The following is a 28,000-nucleotide window of genomic DNA, read 5'->3' on the forward strand; positions in this document are numbered from 1 at the left end:
TGTAAATAAAAGCTGCTGCGGTATTTTCCTCGCTGGCTCCGGGATCATTTTTATTTACCGGGGGGGTTTGAGGGCGCGGAGCCCCCTGAGGGGAGTGAGGCCGGCTCCGCCATCTTGGACCCTGGCGCTGCCCTCAGGCCGCCATCTTGGATCCGGGCACGGGCCATGAGGCCTCGCGAGCACCGAGCCCCGCTCGCTGCGGCCCCGCCGGGCATTGGAGGGCTCTGCCCGCTGTCCCCAGAACCGGGATCTCCTCCCCGGAGCCACCGCGGCCTCGCAGCGGCGCCACGTGCGGCGGAACCGGGCCGGTGCTGGGCCCGGGGCCGGTACGGCGGCTGGGAGGGGACAAAACTCCCCGGTGCGCCGTGGGAGAAGTCGCGCGCCGCCACCGCGCGCCGCCGGCAGTACCCGGATGTTCAGGCTCGGGGACCCATTAAAGGCGCCCCGCGGGGAAGCTCGGCGCGTTCCCGTTGGTGCAGCGCGACGTCAATCATTGCTGAGACATCCAGTGAAAGCTGGCAGGCGGGATAAGAGAGGATCGTAGCGATTCCATTGGTGAGATTTCATGCCAGTCTGCACGCCGCACCAATGGGCGTCGCGGCTGGGGTCGGGAGGCGGGGCGGGCGCGGCGGCGGCGGCGGCCAATCAGCGGCATTGTTTGTGGTGGTGCCGGTTGCGCTCGGCGGCGGCCGCGTCTGCTCCGCCCGCCCGGCCCGGGACCCCCGGGACCGCCCGGGACCCGCCGGCATCCGCCGGGAGCCACCGGGAACCGTCCGGAACCCACCGGGAACCGCCGGGAACCCGCCGAGACCCCCCGCGACCCCCGAGCCAGGTGAGGCCCGCGGGGGCGGCGGGGCCGGGCCCGGCGGGGGCGGGGCAGGGCCTGGCTGGGGGGGGGGGGGGGGCGAGAACCGGGGCTGAGGGGGATTTTGGGGGGTCAGGCGGATTTTGGGGGGCTGAGAGTGGATTTTTGGGGGGGCTCAGGGAGATTTTGGGGGCTGAGGGCAGCAGGCAGAGCCCGAGGGGTTGGGCGGCGGCGGAGCTCGGATTTGGGGGAGCAGCGCACAGGGATTTTGGGGGGCAAAGCTGAGGGGTTTTAGGAAGCAGAGCTCAGATGTGGGGGAGCAAAGCCCAAGGATTTTGGGGAGCAGAGCACAGGGATTTGGGAGTGCGGAGCTCGGGGATTTTGGGGAGCAGAGCTGAGGGATTTTGGGGGAGCAGAGCTCAGATTTTGGGGAGCAGGGCTCAGGGATTCTGGGGAGCAGAGCTCAGATTTTGCAGGGCAGAGCTGGGGGATTTTGGGGGATAGAGCTGAGGGATTTTGGGGAGCAGAGCTCAGATTTAGGGGAGCAGAGCCAGGAATTTTTGGGGAGCAGAGCACAGGGATTTTGGGAGTGCGGAGCTCAGGAATTTTAGGGAGCAGAGCTCAGATTTGAGGGAGCAGAGCTCAGGGATTTTGGGGGCAGAGCCGGCAGGATTGGGGTCACCAAGCAGACAGATCTGGGGGGAAAGAGCTCGGATTTTGGGGAGCAGAGCTCAGAGATTTGGGAGTGCGGAGCTGTGGGATTTTGGGAAGCAGAGCACAGGGATTTTGGGGGGCGACTCTCAGGGATTTTGGGGAGCAGAGCTCAGATTTGGGGAGCAGAGCTCAGGGATTTTTTGGGGGCAGCACTCAGGGATTTCGGGCATCAGAGCTCAGAGATTTTGGGGAGCAGAGCTCAGATTTGGGGGAGCAGAGCTCAGGGATTTTTGGCGTGCAGAGGTGAGGGATTTTGGGGAGCAGCTCCCAGGGATTTTGGGGAGCAGCTCCCAGGGATTTTGGGGAGCAGCTCTCAGGGATTTTGGGGAGCAAAGCTCAGAGATTTTGGGGAGCAAAGCTCAGGGATTTTGGGGAGCAGCTCTCAGAGATTTTGGGGAGCAGCTCCCAGGGATTTTGGGGAGCAGCTCCCAGGGATTTTGGGGAGCAGCTCTCAGGGATTTTGGGGAGCAAAGCTCAGGGATTTTGGGGAGCAGCTCTCAAAGATTTTGGGGAGCAGCTCTCAGGGGTTTTGGGGAGCAGCTCTCAGGGATTTTGGGGAGCTGCTCTCGGGGATTTTGGGGAGCAGCTCTCAGGGATTTTGGGGAGCAGCTCTCAGGGATTTTGGGGAGCAGAGCTCAGGGATTTTGGGGAGCAGCTCTCAGGGGTTTTGGGGAGCAGCTCTCAGGGATTTGGGGGCTCATCCCGGGCGGTTTGGGGGCGCTCCGGGCAATCCCCCGGGCACTGTTCCCGGTGGGATTGAGGGGTGCGGATCCCGGAGCCCCCCGGATCGCCCCCTCGAGCCCCGCTTTGTTCCGTGCGGGCTCCGGGGCCGCTCCCGGTGCCCGGTTCCTTCCCGCGCCGTTTCCCGGCCGCATCCCGGATTTCCTCCCCGCGGGATTCTCCCTCTTTTCGTGCCCCCATCCCCCCCATTTGGGAAACTTGGCCATCCCCGCCCGGGCTGGGAGGGGGCGCGGACCCCTCCTCACCCGTTCTGGGCAGCTGGGTCCTCTCCCAGCACGGATCCAGAGGGTTCCTCCTCGCAGGGATTGAGGGTTTCCCCTCCCAGGATTTGAGGGTTCCTCCTTGCCCACATTCCCCAAATCGAGGCGATTTTGGGCGCTTTGGAGCCTGGAGAGGGATCTGTGATGGCGGGGGGAGGGGGTGGCTTGCCGGGAACTGAGGAGGAGGAGGAGATTTGGGAATCTGGGAGCAGGGAGGAAGAGCCGGGATCCATTGGCTTTTCCCGAGCGTTTCTGATTTATTTTATTTCATTTTTTAATTTTAACATCCATTTGATTTTTTTTTTTTTTTGGAGCTTCCTCGGCCGCTGCCGGGCGGGAGGAGGAGGAGGAGGAGGAGGAGGAGGAAGGGGGAGCTCGGCAATGGGAGCAGCTCCTCCTGGCAGGAGTGTGGGAGGATTTGACTCCTGTTCCTCGCTGCTCCCGCCTGGGGGCTGGGGCTGAGGAGGCAGCCGCGGTTTTGGGGGAATTTCTGGCGTTTTAAGGGCTGGGGGGTGCCCAGTCTGAGAGACCCTGGCGCGTGCCAGGATCTGGGACATCCCCCAAAATCTGGGTGGTGTTGGGGTGCAGTGGAGCTTCCATGGGGAATCCCTGCTGGGAATGCAGGGCTGGGCTGGGATTCGGTGGGGTTGGAGCTGCTGGGATCCATCTGGGGTGGTTCCATGCTCTGATCCTTTGGGATCTCGGTGCCACCTTCCCCTGGCACCATTCCTGGTCACGAGGCTGGCACTGCCTCCATCCATCTCCCAGGATTTGGGGCGTCCCCCATGCTGAGGTTCCTGTTGGGGTGCAGTGGAGTTTGCATAGGGAGAACTCCATCTCTGCTGGGAGTGCAGGGTTGGGCTGGGATTCGGTGGGGTTGGATCCATCCAAGGTCTCCATGGTGGCTCCATGCTCTGATCCTTTGGGATCTGGGTGCCACCTTCCCCTGGCACCATTCCTGGTCACGAGGCTGGCACTGCCCCCATCCATCTCCCAGGATTTGGGACATCCCCTATGCTGAGGTTGTTCTTGGGGTGCAGTGGAGTTCCCATAGGGAATCCCTGCTGGGAATGCAGGGTTGGGCTGGGATTTGTCACCTTGGTGGTGTTGGATACATCCAAGGTGTCCATGGTGGCTCCATGCTCTGATCCTTTGGGATCTCGGTGCCACCTTCCCCTGGCACCGTTCCTGGCACTGCCTCCATCCATCTCCCAGGATTTGGGACATCCCCCATGCTGAGGTTCCTGTTGGGGTGCAGTGGAGTTTGCATAGGGAATCCCTGCTGGGAATGCAGGGCTGGGCTGGGATTTGGTGGGGTTGGATCCATCCAAGGTGTCCATGGTGGCTCCATGCTCTGATCCTTTGGGATCTCGGTGCCACCTTCCCCTGGCACCGTTCCTGGCACTGCCCCCATCCCTTTTCCATCTCCCCCGAGCAGGGCGGCTCCCAGGCTGCCCTCGGGTGCTGTTTCACATGGAGAGCAGCAATTCCAGCCTGGCAGGATGGGTTTATCCCACTCAGGATGTTCCTGGAAGCACCTTCCCCTCCAGAGCCACCTCCCAGGGGGGGTGGGATCCGCGTTCAGGAGAGGAATTTCCCGAATTTTCAGCTTTTTCCTGATTATTTCCCAGTTCATTGACAGTTTTCCATGCTTGGGTCTTCCATCTGCGATGGCAGAAATGCTCCTTGATCCATGGTTGTTCCTGGTGGGAATCTGTGGCTTTGGGTTTCACATGGATCCTGGAATTCTGTCCCAGGGATGGCTGGGGTTGTGTTTGCTGTGGGGTTTGTTGATGTTTTAGGATTTTTTCCAGGTTTTTAGGGAAATCTGCGGGTTTGGGTTTCACATGGATCTTGGAATGGCTGGGGTTGTGTTTGCCGTGGGGTTTGTTGGTGTTTTAGGATTTTTTCCAGGTTTTTAGGGGAATTCTGTATTTTGCACCATTTAGGGATGCTCTCATGGTTGGGATGGGATGGGATGGGATGGGATGGGATGGGATGGGATGTGCTGGGATGGGATGGGATGTGCTGGGGTGCACCCCCATTCCTCTGCAGGAACTTCTCCCCAGCATCCCACCCCGATCCCCCTTCTCCTGCACTCCAGTCCCTGTCCCTGGTCCCTGCCAGCCCTCAGGGATGCCCCAGGCTCTCCCTGGCTTTCCCTTTCCCAGCTCTGCCGTGCCCTCAGCAGCTCCTCAGGGCAGGGGATGTTCAGGGCTGTGCCAGCCCGTGCCATGAGGAGCTGCCCTGCTGTGCTTGGGCTCCTCCCGTGCCACGGTTGGGGTTTGGGCACCTCAGGGCTCACACTGAGCTGGGGGAGTGGGGCAGGAGGAGGCTGCAGTGCTGGGCTTGGTTCTGCTTTTGTTTTTATTTTTATTTCTTTAGTTCTTTATTTTCCTTTTTTATTTTTCCTTTTTTTATTATTTTTCCTTTTATAATTTTTCTTTTTTATTTTTCTTTTTTTTAAATTATTTTTCCCTTTTTTATTTTTCTTTTAATTATTTTTCTTTATTTTTTCTTGTTCTTTTTTTTATTATTTTTCCCTTTTATATTTTTCTTTTTTAATTTTTCTTTCCTTTTCCTTTTCCTTTTCCTTTTCCTTTTCCTTTTCCTTTTCCTTTTCCTTTTCCTTTTCCTTTTCCTTTTCCTTTTCCTTTTCCTTTTCCTTTTCCTTTTTTCCTTTTGTCTTTTTCCTTTTTCTTTGTTTCTTTTTCTCTTTTTTATTTTTCTTTCTTTAATTTTTTTCTTTGTTTTTATTTTAATTTTTTAATGCTTCACTTAAAATATCTATTATTACTATTATTATTTTTCTTTATTTTAATTTTTCTCTATTTCTTTTTCTTTTTTATCCCCCGATTTTCCCATGAGCTTGGCCCTTCCGAGCCCTGGCAGGTTCAGGATGGGGAAGGGACTCATCCCCTCAGACCCCGGGGTTCCCTCAGTGCCCCTTGGATGGAATTTGTGCTGGTGGCATCTGGAACATTCCTGAGCCCTGCGGGAGCAGCCCCAGCCCTGGAATCCTCGGGGAGGTTTGGGAGCGGCGCTGCCAAACCCAGAATAGCCCGAGGAGCCGGGGTTGGGTTTCAGGGGTGCTCCCTCATCCATCATCCATCCATCCATCATCCATCATCCATCCATCCATCCATCATCCATCCATCCATCCATCCATCCATCATCCATCCATCATCCATCCATCCATCCATCCATCCATCCATCATCCATCCATCCATCCATCCATCATCCATCCATCATCCATCCATCCATCCATCCATCCATCCATCCATCCATCCATCCATCATCCATCCATCCATCATCCATCCATCCATCCATCCATCCATCCATCCATCCATCCATCATCCATCCATCCATCCATCATCCATCCATCCATCCATCCATCATCCTCCATCCATCCATCATCCATCCATCCATCATCCATCCATCCATCCATCCATCCATCATCCATCCATCCATCCATCCATCCATCCATCCATCCATCCATCATCCATCCATCCATCCATCCATGGTGTCCGTCCTGCTGCAGAGATTCCATCCCCGAGTGGGGCTCTGGGGCTGAACCCCAACATTGCCCCGTTTTGGGGCGGAGGGGATGGCAGGAGTTGGGTTTGTGGGGTTCTCCATGCCCTGGGTGTTTGATCCCCAATAAAATGTGGGGTTCATTGCCGTGGGGTCCCAGGAGATGGATGTGTGAACCCCAGGATTTTATGGGGTGAGACTGAGCCAGAGCCTGTGGGAGGGGGAGGCTGCTCCTGTCACCCATCCCAGTGTTCATTCGCGCTTTCCCAGCAGGAAATCCCCCAAATTGGCCTGAAATCCCCCAAACTCCACCTGAAATTCCCCAAAATCTGCCTGAAATTCCCCAAAATCTGCCTGAAATCCCCCAAAATCCACCTGAAATTCCCCAAAATCCGCCTGAAATCCCCCAAACTCCGCCTGAAATCCCCCAGACTCCAGGAGCAGAGCCCCAGGTGTGCTCCCCAATCTGGATTTTCGGGAGGGCCTGGCTGGAAAACCTGCCTGGGCTGTTTCCCACAGCATCCAGGGCCCCCAGGGGATTTTTGGTGCTCCAGGGGTTGGTCCTTGGCTGGAGGAAGGGTTGGGAATCTCAGCTGCTCCCAGTTTGCTCCCAGTTTGCTCCCAGTTGCAGCTGGGGTGCAGGTGGAGGAGCTCCATAAGGAATTTCCCTGCTCCTCAAACACATCCCGGCGCTGAGGGATTCTGAGGGCAAAGGACACAGAATTCCAGGGAATTCCAAAATTATCCCGTTGTTCTCCTTGGGTAACTCCAAACTTTCTGCTTGGAAAAAAAAAAAAAATCCAAGCTTGGATTTTCCTCTTTATTAAATCCTGGATTCCAATCAAATCTCTGAGCCCTGAGAAATCCCAACAGCTCCTTGTGCCACGGGGGCATTGCCACGGCTGGGCTTGTTCCTTGCATGGAATTGGAATGGCCCCAGTGGAAGGCTGAGGAATTCCAGAACCCAAAATTTGCTGGTTTTACTTGGGAAGTTGGGGCTGCTGGGTGTGGGTGGGGATGGCTCTGTGTGCATTGGGATGGGAATCCTAAATTTCCATCAGACAAAGGAGGGGTTAACCCAGCTGGGATTGGGATGAATCCCTGGGAATGGGATCATGGATTCCTGCTTTTCCAAGGAATGGCCCCAGTGGAAGGTTTAGGAAATTCCAGAACCCAAAATTTGCTGGTTTTACTGGGAAGTTGGGGCTGCTGGATGCGAGTGGGAATCCTGAATTCCCATCAGGCAAAGGAAGGGTTAATCCAGCTGGGATTGGGATGAATCCATAGGAATGGCCTCAGTGGAAGGTGGAGGGAATTCCAGAACCCAACATTTGTTGGTTTTATCTGGAATTGCTGGGCTGGGAAGTTGGAGCTGCTGGGTGTGGGTGGGGATGGCTCTGCTGTGCATTGGGATGGGAATCCTGAATTCCCAGCAGGCAAAGGACATTTTCTGAGGGGTTAACCCAGCTGGGATTGGGATGAATCCCTGGGAATGGGATCGTGGATTCCCACCTTCCCCTGGTCCTATCCTGGCAATCCTTTGGTTGTGTTGGGTTTGTGGTGGGAGCTCCTTGAGCGAGGCCTTCCCTGCAGATCAGGAAGCTTTTGGATTCCCATTGAATGGCAAAATTGGGGGAAAATCATCCCTTTCCCTGCTTAACCATCCTCCAGTTTCCCCAGAATCTCCTCCTGGTTACACAGTGTCAGCCTGAAGCCAGCCTGGGATGGATGGCTCCAATTCCAGGTGCTGTCGTTTGGGAGGAGGGAATTGGATCCAGGAATTCTGGTTTTGTTTTCCCAGTGGGGAGGAGGATCCAGGGATCCTTTGGGATAAAAGGAGCTCTGGTCAGGCTTCCCAAAGGCCTTTTCAGGAGACAGGAGCTCCCAGGGAGTGGATCCCCAGGGAAAAGCCCAAATCCAGTTCAGTGATGTTTGAGTGCCTCCTTTGCCCATCCTGGCTGGGAGGATCATTGGGAAGGTCGGGGCAGGAGCAGGGAGGGATTTCATCCCTTCCCAAATCCCCACCCAGCCCAGACAGGAATGGAAGGGCCCGAGGAGAAGGGAGAGGATGGAAACAGGTGCTGAAAATCCAGGGAAATGGAGAAATGAAGGAATTTGCTGCTCTCCTGTGCCCTCTGCGTTTTCCATGGACACAGCCTGGAATAAATCATCCCCGGGCCCATCCCACCCCCTCATTAGCTGATAAATCCATGGAAACGAGCATGCAATTAAAGCTAATTAATCCTTTCCCCCTTTGGAAACCAAATTGTTCCATTTTATCCAATAAAGGCAAACTGGGGGGGTTCCAGTGCTGGAATTCCCAGGCTCCCACAGCTCAGGGGTGGAACAGGGCCCTGGATGTCGGGGATTATCGGGGTGTTTTGGGGGGATCTGACATTTTCCATCTGCTCCAAGCCCTGTCCAGCCTGGCCTTGAGCGCTTGCAGGGATGGGGCAGCCCCGGATTCCCGGGGTGATCTGTGCCAGGGAGGGCTGGAGTGAGGACAGGGCTGTTCCTCTGGCTGAGGAATCCCAAATACCCAGGCTCAATCTCCCGTGTTTTGGTTTAAAACTGTGTTTTAAACTCCCATGTTTTGGTTTAAAACCATGTTTTCCATTCCCTGAGATTCTCCATCTCCTGGATTTCCCATGTGGTGAATGCTCCAAGCTCTCGTTAATTCCTTAACGAGGCCCCAAATTTGTCCCCATCCTGTTCCTGCTGGGACATCTCAGCCCTGGGGATCCACAGTGGGATTTGGGCTCCACTGGAATTGGATCAGGGGGTTTGGGACAGCCAGAATCACTTTGGATGCTCCTTCTGCAGGGCCAGCCCACGGGTGGCATCTCCCAGGCCTTGGCATCTCCAGGGAATGCTCAGCATCTCCTCGGGGCTCTGCCCCTGCTCCCCGTGCTCCTTGCTGGGACCCTTTGGCATCTCCCTGCCATCCCTCAGCATCTCCTCCTGCCCCTTCCCTCGGTGCCTTTTTGGGGATTTTGGCGTCGTCGTTGGCATCCCTCGGTGTCTTCCTGGCGTCTTCCTTGGCATCTTCTGTGGCATCTTCATCCACATGCGGATGGACGTGCCCAGCGGATCCCTGGGCACATTCTCTGGGCACAATCCCTTAGCACATTCTCAGATCCCTGGGCACGTTCGCTGGGACCCCTGGGCACATTCCCTGGGCACATTCTGAGATCCTGGGCACGTTCTCTGGGCAGATTCCTGGTTCCCTGGGCACATTCTCTGGGCACAATCCCTTAGCACATTTTCAGATCTCTGGGCACATTCCCTGGGCGCATTCTGAGATCCCTGGGCACATTCCGTGGGCAAATTCTGCCCTGGGATCCCTGGGCACTTTCCTTGGGCACAATCCCTGGGATCTCTGGGCACATTCCCTGGGATTTCTGGGCACATTCCCTGGGCACATTCCCAAATCCCTGGGCACCATCCCTGGGATCCCTGGGCACATTCCCAAATCCCTGGACACATTCTGGGATCCCTGGGCACATTCCGTGGGCACATTCCCTGGGATCTCTGGGCACATTCCCTGGGCACATTCTGGGATCCCTGGGCACATTTGCTGGGACCCCTGGGCACATTCCCTGGGCACATTCTGGGATCCCTGGGCACCATCCCTGGGATCTCTGGGCACATTCCCTGGGATCCCTGGGCACAATCCCTGGGATCTCTGGGCACATTCCCTGGGCACATTCCGGGGCCCCTGGGGACCCTCTCCGTGCCCCGGGCCCGGCCATCCCGAGGCCGCTCCGCGCTGTTTGGGCGCTGGGAGGGGCGGCTCCCGGCGGCCCCGGGGCTCCTTTTTGGGAGGGAGAGAGTTAAAATTCCAGGGGAGGGAAGGAGCTTCCATGAATGAAGACAAAGTTTGGCGGGGGGCCAGCAGCGGGGGAGGGGGAGCGGGGAGGGGGCGGCCGAAATCCCAGCGAAAATCAAACACCCCCCCCCAAAAAAAAGAAAAAAATCCAGAGCCAATTCCATGTCTGGAAGCGCCAAACCGGTCACGACCGGCATTTTTAAATTTTTTTTTTCTTTTTTAAATTTTTTTTCATTCAAATTTTTTTTTTTTTTAATTCCCTTTTTTTTTTTTTTTTTTTTTTTTTTTTTCCTCCTCTCCCTTCTCTTTTTCCCTGCCCCCGCGAGGCATCATGGGAAAAAGTCAGCATCCCCCCTTTTCTTTTGTTTAATAAAACAGAACGCGCATGATTGGCAGGGAAGGGCCCGCTCGGAGCGCGGCTCCGGCTCCGGCTGCGGCTGCGGCGGCTCCGATGGAGCGCGGGGCCCGGCCCGGCCCCGGCCGCCCCCCGCTCCCGCTCCTGCCCCCGCTCCTCCCCCGCGTTCCGGGCAGCCCGAGGCGGCAGCAGCAGCAGCGGGAGTACCGGACCTGTGAGTATCCGTCACGCCGTGCCGCGTTTGGCAGGCAATGCGCGCTAAAGGCTTCCTGAAGCTGATTTTTAATTTTTTTTTTCGTTTTTATGGTGGTTTTATTTTGTGTCTGGAGGGAGTGTTTTAAGGAGGGAAGGAGCGCCGGTTTGCTGTCGGAGCGGATCCGTGATTCCCTTCTCGCTTCCCTCCCCCCTTTCCCCACCATCGCTATTCCCCTGGAATTCTCCCATCCCACCCTCCCCGCCGCCGCCTGCACGGGGGGTGACAAAAATCCCGAAAGCCCCGGCAGTAACAATGCCTGGCACCGGTGTCACCCCTCCCCTGCCCCCGGCGATCGATCGAATATCGATCGGGCCGCGCATTGGTGATCGATGGCCCCGCAGCGCCGCACAAAGGCAGCGCCCGCAGTCGAGGAAATCGGGAAGCGTTGTTATATAAGGGAGCCTGGGAAGTCTGCGTCATCCCGGATGGGGAGGGGGCCGGGCGCTCCCTCCTCCCCCCGCCCCCCATCCCAGCGCTTTTTATTGGGTTTTCTGTTCCCAGCTGCATTTTCCCTAAACGGGGCTGTCCCAGGCAGATGTGCTGGAATTTTTATCTCTCTTTAAGAGTTTGTGGAGTTTTGGGGTCTTTCCCCCCTCCCCATTTCAGGGCATAAAGCAGTTTCTGGAGTTCCTGCTCTCCTCACACATCCCAAAATCCTGGGGTGGGATGAGGTGTGAGGTTTGTGGTGCTGGACCCGGCCCTGGCATTCCCTGCTGCCGAGAAGTGGAGTTGGACAAGAGCACAAACTTAGGGAAGGGAAGCACTTTGGGGAGGGAGGATTTTCCTCCTTTCCTGCTTTTCCTGCTTCCCATTGTTGGTTTTGTACTTGACCCGGAGCTGCAGAATGTGAGGACATCCCGAGCTGGGGGTGCTGATCTGGAATCCAGGAGATCCAGGGTCTGGGGGATTTGGAACTGGGGGAATCCAGGGTCTGGGAGATCTGGAATCTGAGAGATCCAGGGTCTGGGAGATCTGGAATCTGGGACATATGGAATTGGGAGATCCAGTCAGGGGGATCCAGGCTCTGGGAGATGTGGAATCCAGGAGATCCAGGGTCTGGGAGATCTGGAATCCAGGAGATCCAGGGTCTGGGAGATCCAGAATCTGAGAGATCTGGAATCATGGGGATCCAGGGTCTGGAAGATCTGCAATCTGAGAGATCCAGGGTCTGAGAGATCCAGAATCAGGGGGATCCAGGGTCTGAGAAATCCAGGGTCTGGGAGATCTGGAACGTGGGAGATGGGGAGCTGGGGGGATCCAGGGTGTGAGAGATTTGGAATTGGGGGGATCCAGGGTCTGGGACATCTGGAATCTGGGGATCCAGGGTCTGGGAGATCTGGAATCCAGGAGATCCAAGGTCTGGGACATCTGGAACAGGGGATCCGGGGGCAGGGAGCCGTGTCCCCGTGCTGGGATCCAGGAACAGCAGCAGAACTCCTGGAGCAGTTTGCTCTGTAGGAATTCCCACCCTGCCACATCCCAGTGCCCGCTCCCATCCCTGCCCAAATCTTTCCTCGTATTCCCGTTCCCTCCCGGGAGCAGCCGTGTCCCTTCTGGGACGGCTCTGGGATCGTTTTTGGGGCTTCTCTGCCATTCCTTTAATCCCGGTGCTCCTCCTGCTCCGGAGAAAATCCCCGTGAGCCGCCCTCACCCTCCCGTACCTGCTCGGGATTCCTGCCGGGCATTCCCGGAGCAGCAGCCTCGGGAGCTGCAGGGTTTTTGTTCTTTTCCCCTTCCCGATCCCGCTGCCGCCGCCGCGCCGTTAAATCCTAATTACCTTTTTAGGTGATTATCCTTTTCCTGGCGTTCCCTGGGAATGCCGGCCCTGGGAGCCAGCCATTTTGTGTGCCGTGCCGAGCGAACGCGCGTGTGACGGCGGCGTCGGGATGGGCCGAGCCCAGCTGGGACCGGAGCCCCCGGAGCAGGGCTGGGGCCGGGTGGGTCCGGATGAGCTGCCAGCCCTGTGGAATCCCCATGGCGTCAGCGGGGATTGACACCAGATCCTGGGATTTGGGGGGGTTTGGGCACCGGGAGTGTGCCCAGGTGAGCTGCAGGTGTTGGGTCTCACCAATTCCTGATCCCGGGAAAATGGGACTTTAATAGGATTTGGATGGGTTTTATTCCATCGTATCTGAGTGATGTCTGGGTTTGGAGTGACCAGGATTGATCCCAGATCCTGGATTTAGGGGGGTTCAGGCAGTGGGAGCCTGCCCAGGTGAGTTGGATCTCACCAATTCCTGCTCCCTGATCCCGGGAAATTGGACTTCAATGTGATTTGGATGAGTTTTATTCCGTCAGTCTCATATCTGAATGTCTGAGTTTGGCACGTGGATCCCTTGTGGGGGATCAGGGATTGTTCCTGGTGGATCAGGGATCCCTCGTGGCAGATCAGGGGTCACTCCTGGTGGATCAGGGATCACTGGATCACTCCTGGTGTATCAAGGATTGTTCCTGGCAGATCAGGGATCCCTTGTGGCAGATCAGGAATCCCTCCTGGTGGATCAGGGATTGTTCCTGGAGGATCACTGGATCACTCCTGGTGGATCAGGTGTTCACTCTTGGTGGATCAGGGATCCCTCCTGGTGGATCAGGGATCCCTCCTGGTGGATCAAGGATCGTTCCTCGTGGATCAAGGATTGCTCCTGACAGATCAGGGACCATTCCTGGTGCTGGATCAGGAATTACAACCCCTCCATGATCTCTGGAGGCTCCAAGGCTGGGAACTGGGGCTGGAAGACCAACGAGGGGATTGACCCAATGGAAAACCCTCCAAGGAGGCTGGGAAGGAGCTGGGACCTCCCTGGATAAACCCTGGCTGGAATTAACTCCTGCTGCTGCCAAGTTCTGGACTCCATCGGGTAAATCCCAGGATATTTCATCTCTCCCTGGATATTCCCACTTCCTTCTGGAATATTCCTTCTCTTGACCCAACTCACTCGCTCCAGCCTTTCAAATCCTCCCGCTGAGGATTTATTTTTTTGTGTTGGATATTTCCCCCTGTGGGCACCACATCCAGCCTCCTTGGAAGGAAGAAGGGGTTCTGCTTTGTTTGCGTGCACCAAACCTGTCCTGCCGGGCCCCGTGGAGCAGGAGGAACGTGCCGGGGAGCGCGTGGTGCCACAGCAGGGACGGCACCCACAGAGGGCTGGGAATCACCACCAGGACCTGGCCAGCACCCTGGCATTCCTGGAAAGCCCCCCCAGGTCTGTGCAGCCCACCCTGCCCATCCCACCCTGCAGCCCCTGCACTCTTGGCTGCCAGGATTCCACGCCGTGCGTTCGGCTCCCGTTTTCCATCGGTTTTGCCACCATTTGGGAGTTTGTTTCCAGCGAGGAGGATTTTTCAGGTGGAAGCTGAAGGGAGAGGCTGTTCCCTGGGATGTGCTGATCACCCGGGGCTGTGCCCGAGGGCAGCAGGGCCGGATGATCCGGTTTGGGATGTGCCGAGACCGGAGCCTGTCCGACCTCCAGACAGTTCCCGGCCCTGGAACCATTCCTGCTCTTTGCTGTGGATTTCTGCATGGAACCAGGAGCTCTCCCAGCGCTCTGGAAATTCCCAGTGGACCCTCCCCTTCCCCCTCCAGCCACAGGGCCCCATTCAACACCGAATCCGAAGCCTCATTTAATTTTTATTGGATCTGGCTGAGCCTGGAGAACCTCTGGAGCGGATTAAATAGTGCTGGGCCCCATTCCCGGTAACGGCACTTGGCATTTGTTGGGATTTTGCCAGAGGGGAGGGCACTGGGAGACCACCTTGGTGATGGAGCAGGGACTGGGGGCATCTCCAGAATTCCTGCGGGATGCTTCCACCCCCTGGAGAGATCTGCAGGATCCTGGAGGGGACAAGCAGGATGTTGGAGCAGGAGATCCTGGCTCTCCCTGGTTCATCCCATCTCCATGCTCAGTTCAGCTCTCCGTGAGAAGCTCCTATCCCATGGGGTGTTGCTCCTGTGTACCTCTCCCTCCTCTGTCTCATTGCTGTGAGCAGCAGGAGATCCTGGCTCTCCCTGGTTCATCCCATCTCCCTGCTCAGTTCAGCTGTCCGTGGGAGCTCCTATCCCATGGAATGTTGCCCCTGTGCATCTCTCCCCTCCTGCTCTGCCGTGCCCGTGTCTGGCACAGGCTGCAGCGGCAGCGCCGGCGCGGCTCCGGGCGCTCCCGGGTGTCTGGAGCTCCCCCCGGGGTCACTGCTGCGGGCGGGGGCGGCAGCGGCTGCCCCGGCCTGCCCCGGCTTGCCGGGCTAAATTTGGGAGACGTGCGGAGAGACGGGATCAGCAGGTAGGGCAGAGCCCCAGGTGCTCCTCGGAGGCTCCGTCCGGCGTTTTTTGGGATCGTATTCGGGATTTCTGTGGGTTTTCCTGCTGCCCTCGTGCTCCCGCTGTCTCCAGTGGCACTGAACCTGTGTGCCGATGTGCAGATGCATCATTCCAGGGATCTGTACCCTCTGGAAGGGTTTATCCAGGAGTGACTTGGAGCCAGCTCCTGGCAGGTGAGGAGCAGCTCCAGGTGCTCCCCAGGACACTTTCTGTTCCCTGCAGAGCAAGGAATTCCCTGTTCCCCAGCCGGCCACATGGAATTCCCAGCAACTCCCCAGGTGTTTGTCCTGGTCCCTGGGTGTTTGTCCTGGTCCCCAGCCCTGCTCCTCGGGGAAAAGCCTCGCCCAGCTGCTCTGCAGGTGGAGCTCCCCTGGCTCTTTGTTGTCAGAGCTGGTTCCTTATCAGCCTGGGAGCGGGCTTGGGATGGGGTTGGGATGGGCTCCAGGCTTGGGATGGGGTTGGGATGGGCTCCAGGCCTGGGATGGGGCTGGGATGGGCTCCTGCCTGTTTTCCAGAGGGCATTCCTGCACCTGGAGCTGAGGTGGGAGGGCGGGGATGGACCTGCCTGAGCATTCCTGCCTGCAGAAGGCACGGTGGGGATTTCCTGGCGTTCCAGGGGCTTCATCCCAGCTCCCCTTCCTTGCTGAGCCCCATCCATGGGGTTTAGCCCCAAAGGAGGGATTGTGGTGCTGTTCTCAGGGACTGCAGGGGCTTCAGAGGGGCAAACTCCTGACCTGGATGGGGACTTGGGAGGTTGGAGCTCTGTGAGGAGGTCAGAGCTCTCCAAGGGGTTGGAGCTCTGTGAGATTGGAGCTCCATGAGGAGATTGGAGCTCTCCAAGGGGTTGGAGCTCTGTGAGATTGGAGCTCTCCAGGGGGTCGGAGCTCCATGAGATCAGGGCTCTCCTAGATGTTGGAGCTCTCCAAGGGGTCAGAGCTCCATGAGGAGATCAGAGCTCTCCAGGAGGTCAGAGCTCTGTGAGATTGGAGCTCCATGAGGAGATCAGAGCTCTCCAGGAGGTCGGAGCTCTGTGAGATTGGAGCTCCATGAGGAGATCAGAGCTCTCCAAGAGATTGGAGCTCCATGAGGAGATCAGAGCTCTCCAGGAGGTCGGAGCTCTGTGAGATTGGAGCTCCATGAGGAGATCAGAGCTCTCCAGGAGGTCAGAGCTCTGTGAGATTGGAGCTCCATGAGGAGATCAGAGCACTCCAGGGGTTTGGAGCTCCGTGAGGTCAGAGCTCTCCAGGGCGTTGGAGCTCCATGAGGAGATTGGAGCTCTCCCGTATGTTGGAGCTCCATGAGGAGATTGGAGCTCTCCCGTATGTTGGAGCTCCATGAGGAGGTCAGAGCTCTGTGAGGAGCCCAAGCTGAGCTCGGGGGGGATCCCGGGGGGGTTCCCTGGCCCCCTTGTCACTGACCTGTCCCTGTCCGTGTCCCTCAGGATGGACCGCATGACGGAGGACGCGCTGCGCCTGAACCTGCTCAAGCGGAGCCTGGAGCCGGCCGAGGAGCGCGAGGACGTGCTGGCCAAGAGGCTGAAGATGGAGGGCCACGAGGCCATGGAGAGGCTGAAGATGCTGGCGCTGCTCAAGCGCAAGGACCTGGCGGGGCTGGAGGTGCCCCACGAGCTGCCCGTGAAGCCGGACGGGATCAAGGGCTACGAGGAGAAGCTCAACGGGAGCCTGAGGCCCCACGGCGACGGGCGCGGCGCGGCCCGGCCGGGCAAGGAGAACATCAACGACGAGCCCGTGGACATGAGCGCCAGGAGGAGGTGGGTGCTGGCAGTTCCGGGCTGGGGGTGAAATGGGGTTTGGGGGGTCCTGGAGAGCCCCTTGTGGTGACACCGAGAGCTGGGCGTGGTGGCATGAGAGGGAATGGCTTCCATGGACAGAGGGTGGGTGGGATGGGAAGGTGGCCACAGAGATTTGTGGATTCCTCATCCCTGGAAGTGTCTGATGCCAGGCTGGAGCAGCCTGGGACGGTGGGAGGTGTCCCTGGAGGGTCCTGCTCAGGGCGAGGAGCAGCATCCTCAGCGGAATTAATTCCTTGGATGTTGTGCAATGTGAGGGTTCCAGCGGGGCACCAGCGTCGCACACGGACACTTGGATGGGCACGGGAAATCAGCCCTGGGAACGCTGGGAATGCTCCACTCTGAGTTGAGAACTGAGGCTGGGAACGTCTCATTTTCCTGGATTTTCCCTGGGAATGTGCTCCACCTCTCCTCACCTCTGCCTGCCTCCCTGGCCCTGGCTGCTCTCCAATGACTCTGTTGGAATTCTGCTCTCCCCTGCACAAAGGAAACCCAACAATTGGTGATTCCTCACGGATGGATCCGTTTTACTCCTTGGATTTGGACTCTGGCTCTGCCTTGTTCCCCTGGTGGAATGTCAGTGATCCAGCCTGGATTTATTGGGATGCTCCTCAAAACAATCCCCAGGAGCTGCAGGAGGGACAGCCCTGACCCAGGAAAATCCCACCCAGATTGGAACTCCTGGCACTCAGCCTGCTTTGCCTCGGCCTCCTCCTCCTTGGGATGCTCTGGGATTTCTCTGCTGGAGCCCTGGTGCTTTGGAATATCCACAAAAGCAGCTGGAATGTTTGGGAGCAATCCCAGCTCTGAGCATCTCCCCAGCCCTGGAGCAGCCAAACCTGGGAGCTGGGATTGGCTCTGGGCTCCCTCCTGGGTGCTCAGGGTTTGGGATGAGAAATTCCACGGTGTCCCCTCAGTGCAGGGACCTTCCAGGGAGCTGGAATCACCTCCACAGTGGATTATCCCACACTTTTCCAAGGCTCTCCAGCAGCAGGGATGGAACCCAGGCTCTCAAAGGGCTTTCCTCGGACTCTCCTTGCCTGGATGGTGCCAGCTGGATCCTGCTGGACTCCACCACTGATTTTTGGTTTTATTTCTTTGCCCTGCTGCTCCTTTGGTTTCCCAATCCCGGCATGGATCAGATGGATATTCATGCAGGTTTTCCTTCATGGAGTGAGCTTTTCCAATAGATTTGGGTTGGGATAGGCTTGGAGTGGTGCTGTTAATGGAGGGGGGCTCAGCCCCTTCTCCACCACAGTGAGGATTCCAGGCTGGAGTATCCCTGGAGTATCCCTGGAGTATCCCTGCAGCCCTGGGGAGGGAGGGAGTGCATTTGAGGGAGTCCTTCCCTCCTGGTGTCCATGGGAGCTGCACTGCTCTGGATCTGTGCTGGAACGAGGGGGATCCTCCTCCCAAAATCCCACATTGCTGGTTCTGTGGGGCTCCCCAAATTCCTGCTTCACTGGGGCTCCCAGATCCCCAATTCCTGGGGGCTCCCCAGTTCCTGCCTCACTGGAGCTCCCCAATCCCAATTTCTGCCTCACTGGGGCTCCCCAATCCCAATTCTGCCTCACTGGGGCTCCCAGATCCCCAATTCCTGCCTTACTGGGGCTCCCCAATCCCCAATTCCTGCCTCACTGGAGTTCCCCAATCCCAATTCCTGGGGGCTCCCCAATTCCTGCCTCACTGTGCCTCCCCCAATACCAATTCCTGCCTCACTGGGGCTCCCCAGATCCCCAGTTCCTGCCTCACTGGGGTTCCCCAATCCCAATTCTGCCTCACTGGGGCTCCCCAATTCTGCCTCACTGTGCCTCCCCCAATCCCCAATTCCTGCCTCACTGGGGCTCCCCCAATCCCAATTCCTGCCTCACTGGGGCTCCCCAAATCCCAATTCCTGCCTCACCGTGCCTCCCCCAGTGCCCAGTTGTGCCTCAGAGGGGTCCCCAGTTCCTGCCTCACTGGCTCCTGTCCCCACAGTGACCAGGAGCGGGGCAGGCTGACGCCGTCCCCGGACATCATCGTCCTGTCGGACAACGAGGCCTCCAGCCCCCGCTCCAGCTCCCGCATGGAGGAGCGGCTCAAGGCGGCCAACCTGGAGATGTTCAAGGTGAGGCCACGGGGACTCCGTCCTGGAAAGGCACGGCACGAGGGGGGTGAAGGGTTTGGGGAGGGATGAAATGTTTGGGGTATTGGGGAGAGATGAAATGTCTGGGGCATTGGGGAGGGATGAGGCGTTTGGGGAGGGATGAAACATTTGGGGAACTGGGGTGGAATGAAACATTTGGGGCATTGGGGAGGATGAAGCATTTGGGGAGGATGAAGCTTTTGGGGAGGGATGAAGCTTTTGGGACATTAAGGAGGGATGAAGCATTTGGGGAGGGATTGAAGCATTTTGGGGCATTGGGATGGATTGAAGCTTTTGGGACATTGAGGGGATGAAGCATTTGGGGAGGGATTGAAGCATTTGGGGTATTGTGGGAGGATGAAGCATTTGGGGCCTTCCTCAGCCAGTTCCAGGTGCAGCCCCCCCGTTCGCACACCTGTGGTCCCCATTCCCACTTGGATTCACCTTTCTCCTTTCCCTTGCTCACGTCCTGCTGGGTTTGTGGGGGTTTCCAGGGGAAGAGCCTGGAGGAGAGGCAGCAGCTGATCAAGCAGCTCCGGGACGAGCTGCGGCTGGAGGAGGCCCGGCTGGTGCTCCTCAAGAAGCTGCGGCAGAGCCAGCTCCAGAAGGAGAACGTGGTGCAGAAGGTGAGGGCCGGGCATGGCTGGGATAAGGGGTGCCCACGGAGCCCCCACCCCACGTGTGGGATTCCCTAAATCCCCTCCTGGGAATGCAAATCCTGTCCTTGGTGCCCCCCAGACCCCCGTTGTCCAGAACGCCGCGTCCATCGTGCAGCCGTCGCCCGCCCACGTGGGACAGCAGGGCCTGTCCAAGATCCCCTCCCGGCCCGGGGCTCAGGGCGTGGAGCCGCAGAATTTAAGGACATTACAGGTGAGAATTCCTGGGTTTTCCTGGAAAATGCTGATTTTGGTGGGTGCACACACAGCTGAGGGGTTTTTCCTTCAATTCCCGGTGTTTGGGGTTGGGTTTGGGTTTGTCAGGAATTAAGAATCAGTGATCCTTGTGGAGATGGATATTCCATGATTTTCTGAATGTCCAGTGTCCCAGAGTGGGGTGAGGATGGTGGGAATTCTCCAAGGCCTGCAGCCTCCCTGCTGCTCCCAAAGGAGAAATGTTTGCTCCATGGATTTCTGCTCTCCTTGACCATGGGGTAAAGGTCCACAGTCCTCAAAAATCCAGGAGAGTTTGGGGAAAAAACAAGGGATCTGGGGCCTCCCACGGGAATTAGGGATGTGCCAGCTTGAGCTGGGGGAAAGGGCCACAATCCTGTAAAATCCAGGAGAGTTTGGGGAAAAATGAAGGATTTGGGGCCTTAGAGATTAATGGGATTCTGGATAAGCAGGAACTCCATGGATCAGGGAATCGATGCTCCAAGTTTTCCCTCATTTTTCTCCGATTTTATCACCGAGCTCTGGGGGGATGTTTGTGGTTATCCCGAGCCGGTTGCTGTGATTTAACCCCCAATTCCTCCTGGATCCCCCCAGGGCCACAGCGTGATCCGCTCGGCCGCCAGCTCAGCCCTGCCCCACATGCTGATGTCCCAGCGCGTCATCGCCCCCAGCCCCGCGCAGCTCCAGGGCCAGCGCGGGCCCCAGAAACCCGGCCTGGTGCGCAGCTCCACGCCCGGCATGAGCCCCGCCATCAACTACCAGCCGGTGGGTCGCTGGTCTGGGCTGGTTTGGGCTGGTTGGGCACTGGTTTGGGCTGGTCTGCGCTGGTTTGGGCTGGTCTGCACTGGTTTGGGCTGGTTGGGCACTGGTTTGGGCTGGTCTGCGCTGGTTTGGGCTGGTTTTCACTGATTTGGGCTGGTTGAGCACTGGTTTGGGCAGGTTTTCAGTGGTTTGGGCTGCCTGGGCACTGGTTGGTACCAGTTTGCCCTCAGTTTTTACCGGTTTGGGCAGTAGTTAAGGCTGGTTGAGCACTGGTTTGGGCACTGGTGTGTACCAGTTTGTACTGGTTTGGGCCAGTTTGCACCAGTTTGGGCTGGTTTGCACGACCCCCATCCCAAGGCCCCACCTGCTCCACAATTCCCAGGACTCCCCAGTCCTTCTGACCCCGCAGCAGCTCCTGGTGCTCCAGGGGTCTGTGACCCTGGCACTCCCAGCAATCCTGAATCCCCACCTGATCCCAAATCCCCACCTGATCCCAAATCCACACCTGATCCCAAATCCACACCTGATTCCAAATCCCCACTCTGATCCCAAATCCCCACTGTGATCCCGAATCCCCACCTGCTCCTAAATCCCCACTGTGATCCCGAATCTCCACCTGATCCTGAATTCGTGCCCTGATCCCGAATCCCCACCTGATCCCAAATCAAGTCCTGATGCTGAATTCCCCCCGTGATCCCAAATCCCCGCCTGATCCTGAATTTGTGCCCTGATCCTGAATTCCCCCTGTAATCCTGAATCCCCACCTGATCCCGAAATCTCACCCTGATCCCAAATCCCCACCTGACCCCAAATCTCCCCCGCAGCAATCGGGCTCATCGGTGCCGTGCCAGCACTCATCCTCCTCCACCATCTATATGAACCTCACATCCCAAACCTTCACCCTAACTCCAAATTCTCCCCATGATCCCAAATCTCCACCATGATCCCAAATCCCCAGATCCAAAATTCACGCCCTGATCCCAAATCCCCCTGGTGATCCCAAATCCCCACCTGACCCCATACCTCTCCCCCACAGCAATCAGGCTCGTCGAGCATGCCAGCACTCGTCCTCCTCCACCATCTATATGAACCTCACATCCCAAATTCGCGCCCTGATCCCGAATCCCTCCATGATCCCAAATCCCCCCCTGTGACCCCAAATCCCCACCTGACCCCATACCTCTCCCCCACAGCAGTCGGGCTCGTCGGTGCCGTGCCAGCGCTCGTCCTCATCCACCATCTACATGAACCTCCCATCCCAAATTCGCGCCCTGATCCCGAATCCCCACCGTGATCCTGAATTCTCGCCCTGATCCCCAGTTTACACCCTGACCCCAAATCCCCCCCATGATCCCAAATTCCCCACCTGACCCCAAATCTCTCCCACAGCAATCGGGCTCGTCAGTGCCGTGCCAGCGCTCGTCCTCCTCCGCCATCTACATGAACCTCGCGTCGCACATGCAGCCGGGCTCGGTGGCCCGCGTGTCGTCCCCGCTCCCCAGCCCCAGCGCGCTCTCGGACGCCGCCAACTCGCAGGCCGCGGCCAAGCTGGCGCTGCGCAAGCAGCTGGAGAAGACGCTGCTGGAGATCCCTCCCCCGAAGCCGCCGGCGCCGCTGCTGCACTTCCTGCCCAGCGCCGCCAACAGCGAGTTCATCTACATGGTGGGGCTGGAGGAGGTGGTGCAGAGCGTCATCGACAGCCAAGGTGATGCCCAGGGTCGCCCCAAAGGGGATTTGGGGGGGTTTGACGCATAATTTGGGGTGGAATCGTGGGGTTTAGGGCTTTGGGGGTGGTTGGAAGGGGTTGGAGAAGGAGGTGGTGGGGGTTGGTGGGGGAAATTGAAAGTTTGGGGTGGGTTTTTGCAGGTTTTTAAGGGGTTCGCAGACTAAATTTGTGGGGTTTTAAATGAAATTTTTCAGGATTTTGGATGATTCGCGGGATTTGGGGTGATTTGTGGGATTTCAGCCAAAATGTCAGTATTTCGGGCAAAAATTTCGGTATATCCGTCCAGTTTTTGGTGATTTCAGTCAGGATTTTCAGGCTTTCAGCCCAAAATGTTGGGTTCAGACTGGGTGCATGATTTTTGGCTGGTTCTGGCTGGGTGGAGGATTTTTGGCTGATCTGCAGGATTTCAGCCAAAAATTTCAATATTCCCCCTCAGTTTTTTTGGTGATTTCAGTCAGGATTTTCAGTCTTTCACCCCGAAACATTGGGTTCTCTCTGGATGCGGGATTTTTGGCTGATTCGCAGGATTTCATCCAATTCCCATTATTTCAGCCATAACTTTCACTATTCCCGCCCAGTTTTTTTGGTGATTTCGGTTGAGATTTTCGGGATTTTAGCCCGAAACCCTGCATCCCGCGGGGGTGCTGAGCCGGGGTGTGTTCCAGGGAAGAGCGCCCCGGCGGTGCCGCGCGTGGAGCCGTTCGTGTGCGCGCAGTGCCGCACCGACTTCACGCCGCACTGGAAGCAGGAGAAGGGCGGGCGCATCCTGTGCGAGCAGTGCCAGACCTCCAACCAGAAGAAGGCGCTCAAGGCCGAGCACACGAACCGCCTCAAGAACGCCTTCGTCAAGGCCCTGCAGCAGGAGCAGGTGGGGATGGCTGGGAGTGCCCCTTTGCCGTGGCTCATCCCATCCCAAAGCGTCCCAAACCACTCTGTCCCATCCCATTCCATTATCCCCATCCCATTGTTCCCATTGGTCCCATCCCATTGTTCCTATTGATCCCATCCCATTGTTCCCATCCCATTGATCCCATCAATCCCATTGGTCCCATCCCATTGTTCCTATTGATCCCATCCCATTGTTCCCATTGGTCCCATCCCATTGATCCCATCCCATTCTTCCCATCGATCCCATCCCATTTTGTTCCCATCGATCCCATCCCATTCTTCCCATTGATCCCATCCCATTGTTCCCATCCCATTGATCCCATCAATCCCATTGGTCCCATCCCATTGTTCCTATTGATCCCATCCCATTGTTCCCATCCCATTGATCCCATCAATCCCATTGGTCCCATCCCATTGTTCCTATTGATCCCATCCCATTGTTCCCATTGGTCCCATCCCATTGATCCCATCCCATTCTTCCCATCGATCCCATCCCATTTTGTTCCCATCGATCCCATCCCATTTTGTTCCCATCGATCCCATCCCATTCTTCCCATTGATCCCATCCCATTGTTCCCATCCCATTGATCCCATCAATCCCATTGGTCCCATCCCATTGTTCCTATTGATCCCATCCCATTGTTCCCATTGGTCCCATCCCATTTTGTTCCCATCGATCCCATCCCATTGTTCCTATTGATCCTATTGATTTCATCCCATTGATTCCATCCCATTGGATGTGGGATATGTGGGATCATTGTTCCTATTGATCCCATCCCATTGTTCCCATCCCATTGATCTCATCCCATCAATCCCATTGATTCCATCCCATCGATCCCATCCCATTGTTCCCATTGACCCCACCCCACTGATCCTGTCCCACTCATCCCATCCCAGCCAGGTTGGCCTTCCTGAGGAATTGAGCAGGATGGCATTCCCAGGGGTGTCATTCCCATGGCTGTCTGTCCCATGTCTGTCTGTCTGTCTGTCCCACAGGAGATCGAGCAGCGGCTGCAGCAGCAGGCTGCCCTGTCCCATGGCTGTCTGTCATTGCCATGTCTGTCTGTCTGTCTGTCCCACAGGAGATCGAGCAGCGGCTGCAGCAGCAGGCTGCCCTGTCCCATGGCTGTCTGTCCCATGTCTGTCTGTCTGTCTGTCCCACAGGAGATCGAGCAGCGGCTGCAGCAGCAGGCTGCCCTGTCCCATGGCTGTCTGTCACTGCCATGTCTGTCTGTCTGTCTGTCCCACAGGAGATGGAGCAGCGGCTGCAGCAGCAGGCTGCCTTGTCCCATGGCTGTCTGTCACTGCCATGTCTGTCTGTCTGTCTGTCCCACAGGAGATCGAGCAGCGGCTGCAGCAGCAGGCTGCCCTGTCCCATGGCTGTCTGTCACTGCCATGTCTGTCTGTCTGTCTGTCCCACAGGAGATCGAGCAGCGGCTGCAGCAGCAGGCTGCCCTGTCCCATGGCTGTCTGTCATTGCCATGTCTGTCTGTCTGTCTGTCCCACAGGAGATCGAGCAGCGGCTGCAGCAGCAGGCTGCCCTGTCCCATGGCTGTCTGTCATTGCCCTGTCTGTCTGTCTGTCTGTCCCACAGGAGATGGAGCAGCGGCTGCAGCAGCAGGCTGCCCTGTCCCATGGCTGTCTGTCACTGCCATGTCTGTCTGTCTGTCTGTCCCACAGGAGATCGAGCAGCGGCTGCAGCAGCAGGCTGCCCTGTCCCCCACGGCTGCGCCCGCCGTGCCCAGCGTGGGCAAACAGGACGGGATCCTGCGGCACCACACGCTCCGGCAGGTGGGACACGGGGTGTGGGATCAGGGGCTGGGATTGTGGGATGAGATAATGGGGTGGGATTGTTGGATGGGATCGTGGGATAGTGGGATGGGATCATGGGGTGGGACCATGGGATAGGACCATGGGATAATGGGGTAATGGGGTAATTGGATCATGGGATCATGGGGATGGGACTATGAGATAATGGGATGGGATTGTGGGATGGGACCATGAGATAATGGGGTAATGGGATCAGGGGATCATGGGATCGTGGGGTGGGATCATGGGGATGGGACTATGAGATAATGGGATGGGATCGTGGGATGGGACCATGGGATTGTGGGATGGGATAATGGGATGAAATCATGGGATAATGGGATGGGACCATGGGATGAAATCATAGGATAATGGGATGGGACCATGGGATGGGACCGTAGGATAATGGGATGGGGTGGGACAGGATGGCACTTGATGGGAAGGGGACCATGGGAATGGGATGGGATCATGGAGATGGAGCCATGTGATAATAGGATGGGATCGTGGGGATGGGACAGGATGTGGTCACGGGGAGGTGCCCATCAGGATGGGTGCAATGTCCGCCCGTTCTCCCCACGCCCACGCTCCCAACCCCGTGTCCGTGTGTCCGTGTGTCCGTGTGTGCAGGCCCCGCAGCCCCAGAGCAGCCTCCAGCGCGGCATCCCCACCTCGGCCCGCTCCATGCTCTCCAACTTCGCCCAGGCCCCGCAGCTCTCGGTGGCCGGGGGGCTCCTGGGAATGCCAGGTACGGCGGGAACGGGGCTGGGGATGGGCTGGGATGGGATGGGATGGGATGGGATGGGAACGATGGGATGGGATGGGATGGGATGGGAACAATGGGATGGGATGGGATGAGTGGGATGGGATCAGATCAGATCAGATCAGCAGTGTGGGACACACCCACTGGGTTTTGGGGCAAACTTTGGGAATTCCCTGTGCCAGCCCCGTCCTGGCCCTTCCTGCCTCATGCGGGTTTCGGGGTGGCCGTGGGGCTGTGGGATCTTTGGGGTCTCTGGGATCCATGGGGTCCCTGGTGTCTGTGGGATCCGTGGGCTCTGTGGGGTCTCTGGGATATTTGGGATCCTTGGTATCCATGTGGTGCCGAGGATCCCTGGGCTCTGTGGGCTCTGTGGGATCCATGGGTTCTGTGGGATCCATGAGCTCTGTGAGATCTGTGGGATCCTTGGGATCTGTGGGATCCATGGGGTTTGTGGGCTCTGTGGGGTTCCTGGGCTCTGTGGGATCTGTAGAGGATCCATGCAATCTGTGGGATCTCTGGGCTCTGTGGTCTCAGTGGGATCTATAGGATTTCTGTGGGCTCTATGGGCTCTGTGGGCTCTGTGGGATCCATAGGCTCTGTGGGATCAGTGGGATCTTTGGGATCTCTGGTGTGCCCAGGCTCTGTAGGATCAGTGGGATCCCTGGGCTCAGTGTGATTTCCGTGGGCTCTGTAGGATCCCTGTGCTCAGTGTGATTTCTGTAGGATCAGTGGGCTCTCTGTGCTCAGTGTGGTTTCCATGGGCTCAGTGGGATCTGTAGGATTTCTGTGGGATCTGTAGGATCCCTGTGCTCAGTGTGATTTCTGTGGGATCCCTGGGCTCTGTAGGATCCCTGTGCTCAGTGTGGTTTCCGTGGGATCCCCGTGCTCAGTGTGGTTTCTGTGGTATCCCCGTGCTCAGTGTGGTTTCTGTGGGATCCCTGTGCTCTGTGGGATCCCTGTGCTCAGTGTGGTTTCTGTGGGCTCTGTGGGATCCCTGGGATCTGTGGGATCCCCGTGCTCAGCGTGGTTTCCGTGGGCTCTGTAGGATCCCTGTGCTCAGTGTGATTTCCGTGGGATCTGTGGGATCCCTGGGATCTGTGTGATCCCTGGGCTCTGTGGTATCCCCGTGCTCTCAGCGTGGTTTCCGTGGGCTCTGTGGGATCCCTCTGCTCAGTGTGGTTTCTGTGGGATCCCTGTGCTCTGTGGGATCCCCGTGCTCAGAGTGGTTTCCGTGGGATCCCTGTGCTCTGTGGGATCCCCGTGCTCAGAGTGGTTTCCGTGGTGTCTGTGGGCTCCCCGTGCTCAGCGTGGTTTCTGTGGTTTCCATGGGATCCCTGTGCTCTGTGGTATCCCCATGCTCAGTGTGGTTTCTGTGGGATCCCTGTGCTCAGTGTGGTTTCCGTGGTTTCTGTGGGATCCCTGTGCTCTGTGGTATCCCCGTGCTCAGCGTGGTTTCTGTGGGCTCCCCGTGCTCAGCGTGGTTTCCGTGCCGTCCCCAGGGGTGAACATCGCGTACCTGAACGCCGGCATCGGGGGCCACAAAGCGTCGAGCCTGGCGGACCGGCAGCGGGAGTACCTGCTGGATATGATCCCGCCGCGCTCCATATCGCAGTCCATCAGCGGGCAGAAATAGCCCCGGATCCCCGCAGCCCCGACCGGGCCGGGCTGGGCCCAGCCGGGCTGAGCCGGGCCGAGCCGGGCTGAACCAGGCCAAACCTGGCTGGGCTGAACCGGGCTGAGCTGAACCAGGCCGGGCGCCGCCGCCGCCTCCCGGGGACAACACAACAGATCAGACCGAGAACCGCAGAGAAACAAACAGCGAAAACAAAACAAAAACAGCGACCCCAGACGCAAGAAACATTTCAGAGGCGCCTGCCCCCGGTGCTCCCAGCCCGAACTGCCCCCGGTTCCCCGGCCGGAGCAGCCCCGGCCCCGCCGCTCGTTTTGTAACGCCGCCGCTTCCCCCTTGTGTTGTGGGTTTGTTTTTTGCCCCTTTTTTCCTTATTTTCGCCCCCCTCCCTTGGCTCCATGGATGGTTAAAGCTTTTTTCTCCCTTTTTCCAGAGACTTTGGCAAGGGCACCTTCCCCATTTCCCCGGGGGGAGATTTTGGGGGGCGGCCTGTGCTGGTTTGGGGGGGATGCTCTGATCCCATAGAGGGGGGGGACAAATCCCTGTTGGATGTGATCCCAGGGGTGTCACCTCCCCCTGTCCCCACTCCTGGGGTGTCACCTCCCCAGAACACCCCAACCCCAATCCCTCGGCTCCAGCCCCAATCCCAGTGTCCCCAGGGGTGACAACGCTGCCAGAGCCACCCCAGGAACCCCTCGGGGGTCCCTCAATGTCCCCTCGAGGTGACCAGACCCCCCCCAGGTGCCACCCCCCGGGGGTGTCCCCTCTGTCCCCACGTCGGGGACGCGGCGGCT

At 57.8% G+C, this 28,000-nt stretch overlaps 1 protein-coding gene across 2 annotated transcripts; it reads left to right on the forward strand.

The window, feature by feature from the left end:
- The first annotated feature begins 691 nt into the window (after positions 1 to 691).
- Positions 692 to 27,689, forward strand: GATAD2B (GATA zinc finger domain containing 2B). Of its 2 annotated transcripts, none has more exons than XM_058042780.1 (11): positions 692 to 832; positions 16,251 to 16,580; positions 18,597 to 18,726; positions 19,239 to 19,370; positions 19,483 to 19,614; positions 20,229 to 20,399; positions 21,786 to 22,101; positions 22,788 to 22,990; positions 24,691 to 24,801; positions 25,444 to 25,561; positions 27,076 to 27,689. In XM_058042780.1, the coding sequence occupies exons 2-11, from the start codon at positions 16,252 to 16,254 to the stop codon at positions 27,207 to 27,209; spliced, it is 1,776 nt and encodes a 591-aa protein (XP_057898763.1). In that variant the 5' UTR covers positions 692 to 832; position 16,251; the 3' UTR covers positions 27,210 to 27,689. The 2 variants fall into 2 exon arrangements, with proteins under 2 accessions (XP_057898763.1, XP_057898764.1); XM_058042781.1 differs by lacking the exon at positions 692 to 832 and adding an exon at positions 10,349 to 10,452.
- The last annotated feature ends 311 nt before the right edge of the window (positions 27,690 to 28,000 follow it).

This window comes from Melospiza georgiana, chromosome 33 (assembly GCF_028018845.1).
Source record: "Melospiza georgiana isolate bMelGeo1 chromosome 33, bMelGeo1.pri, whole genome shotgun sequence".
NCBI lineage: Eukaryota > Metazoa > Chordata > Aves > Passeriformes > Passerellidae > Melospiza > Melospiza georgiana.

Excerpts from the sequence above, each read along its gene's own strand:
- GATAD2B (XM_058042780.1), top strand. The coding sequence starts at position 16,252 with ATGGACCGCATGACGGAGGACGCGCTGCGCCTGAACCTGCTCAAGCGG. Across the intron at positions 22,102-22,787 it reads GAGCGTCATCGACAGCCAAG|GGAAGAGCGCCCCGGCGGTG; the intron begins GTGATGCCCAGG and ends GGTGTGTTCCAG. Across the intron at positions 24,802-25,443 it reads GGCACCACACGCTCCGGCAG|GCCCCGCAGCCCCAGAGCAG; the intron begins GTGGGACACGGG and ends CCGTGTGTGCAG.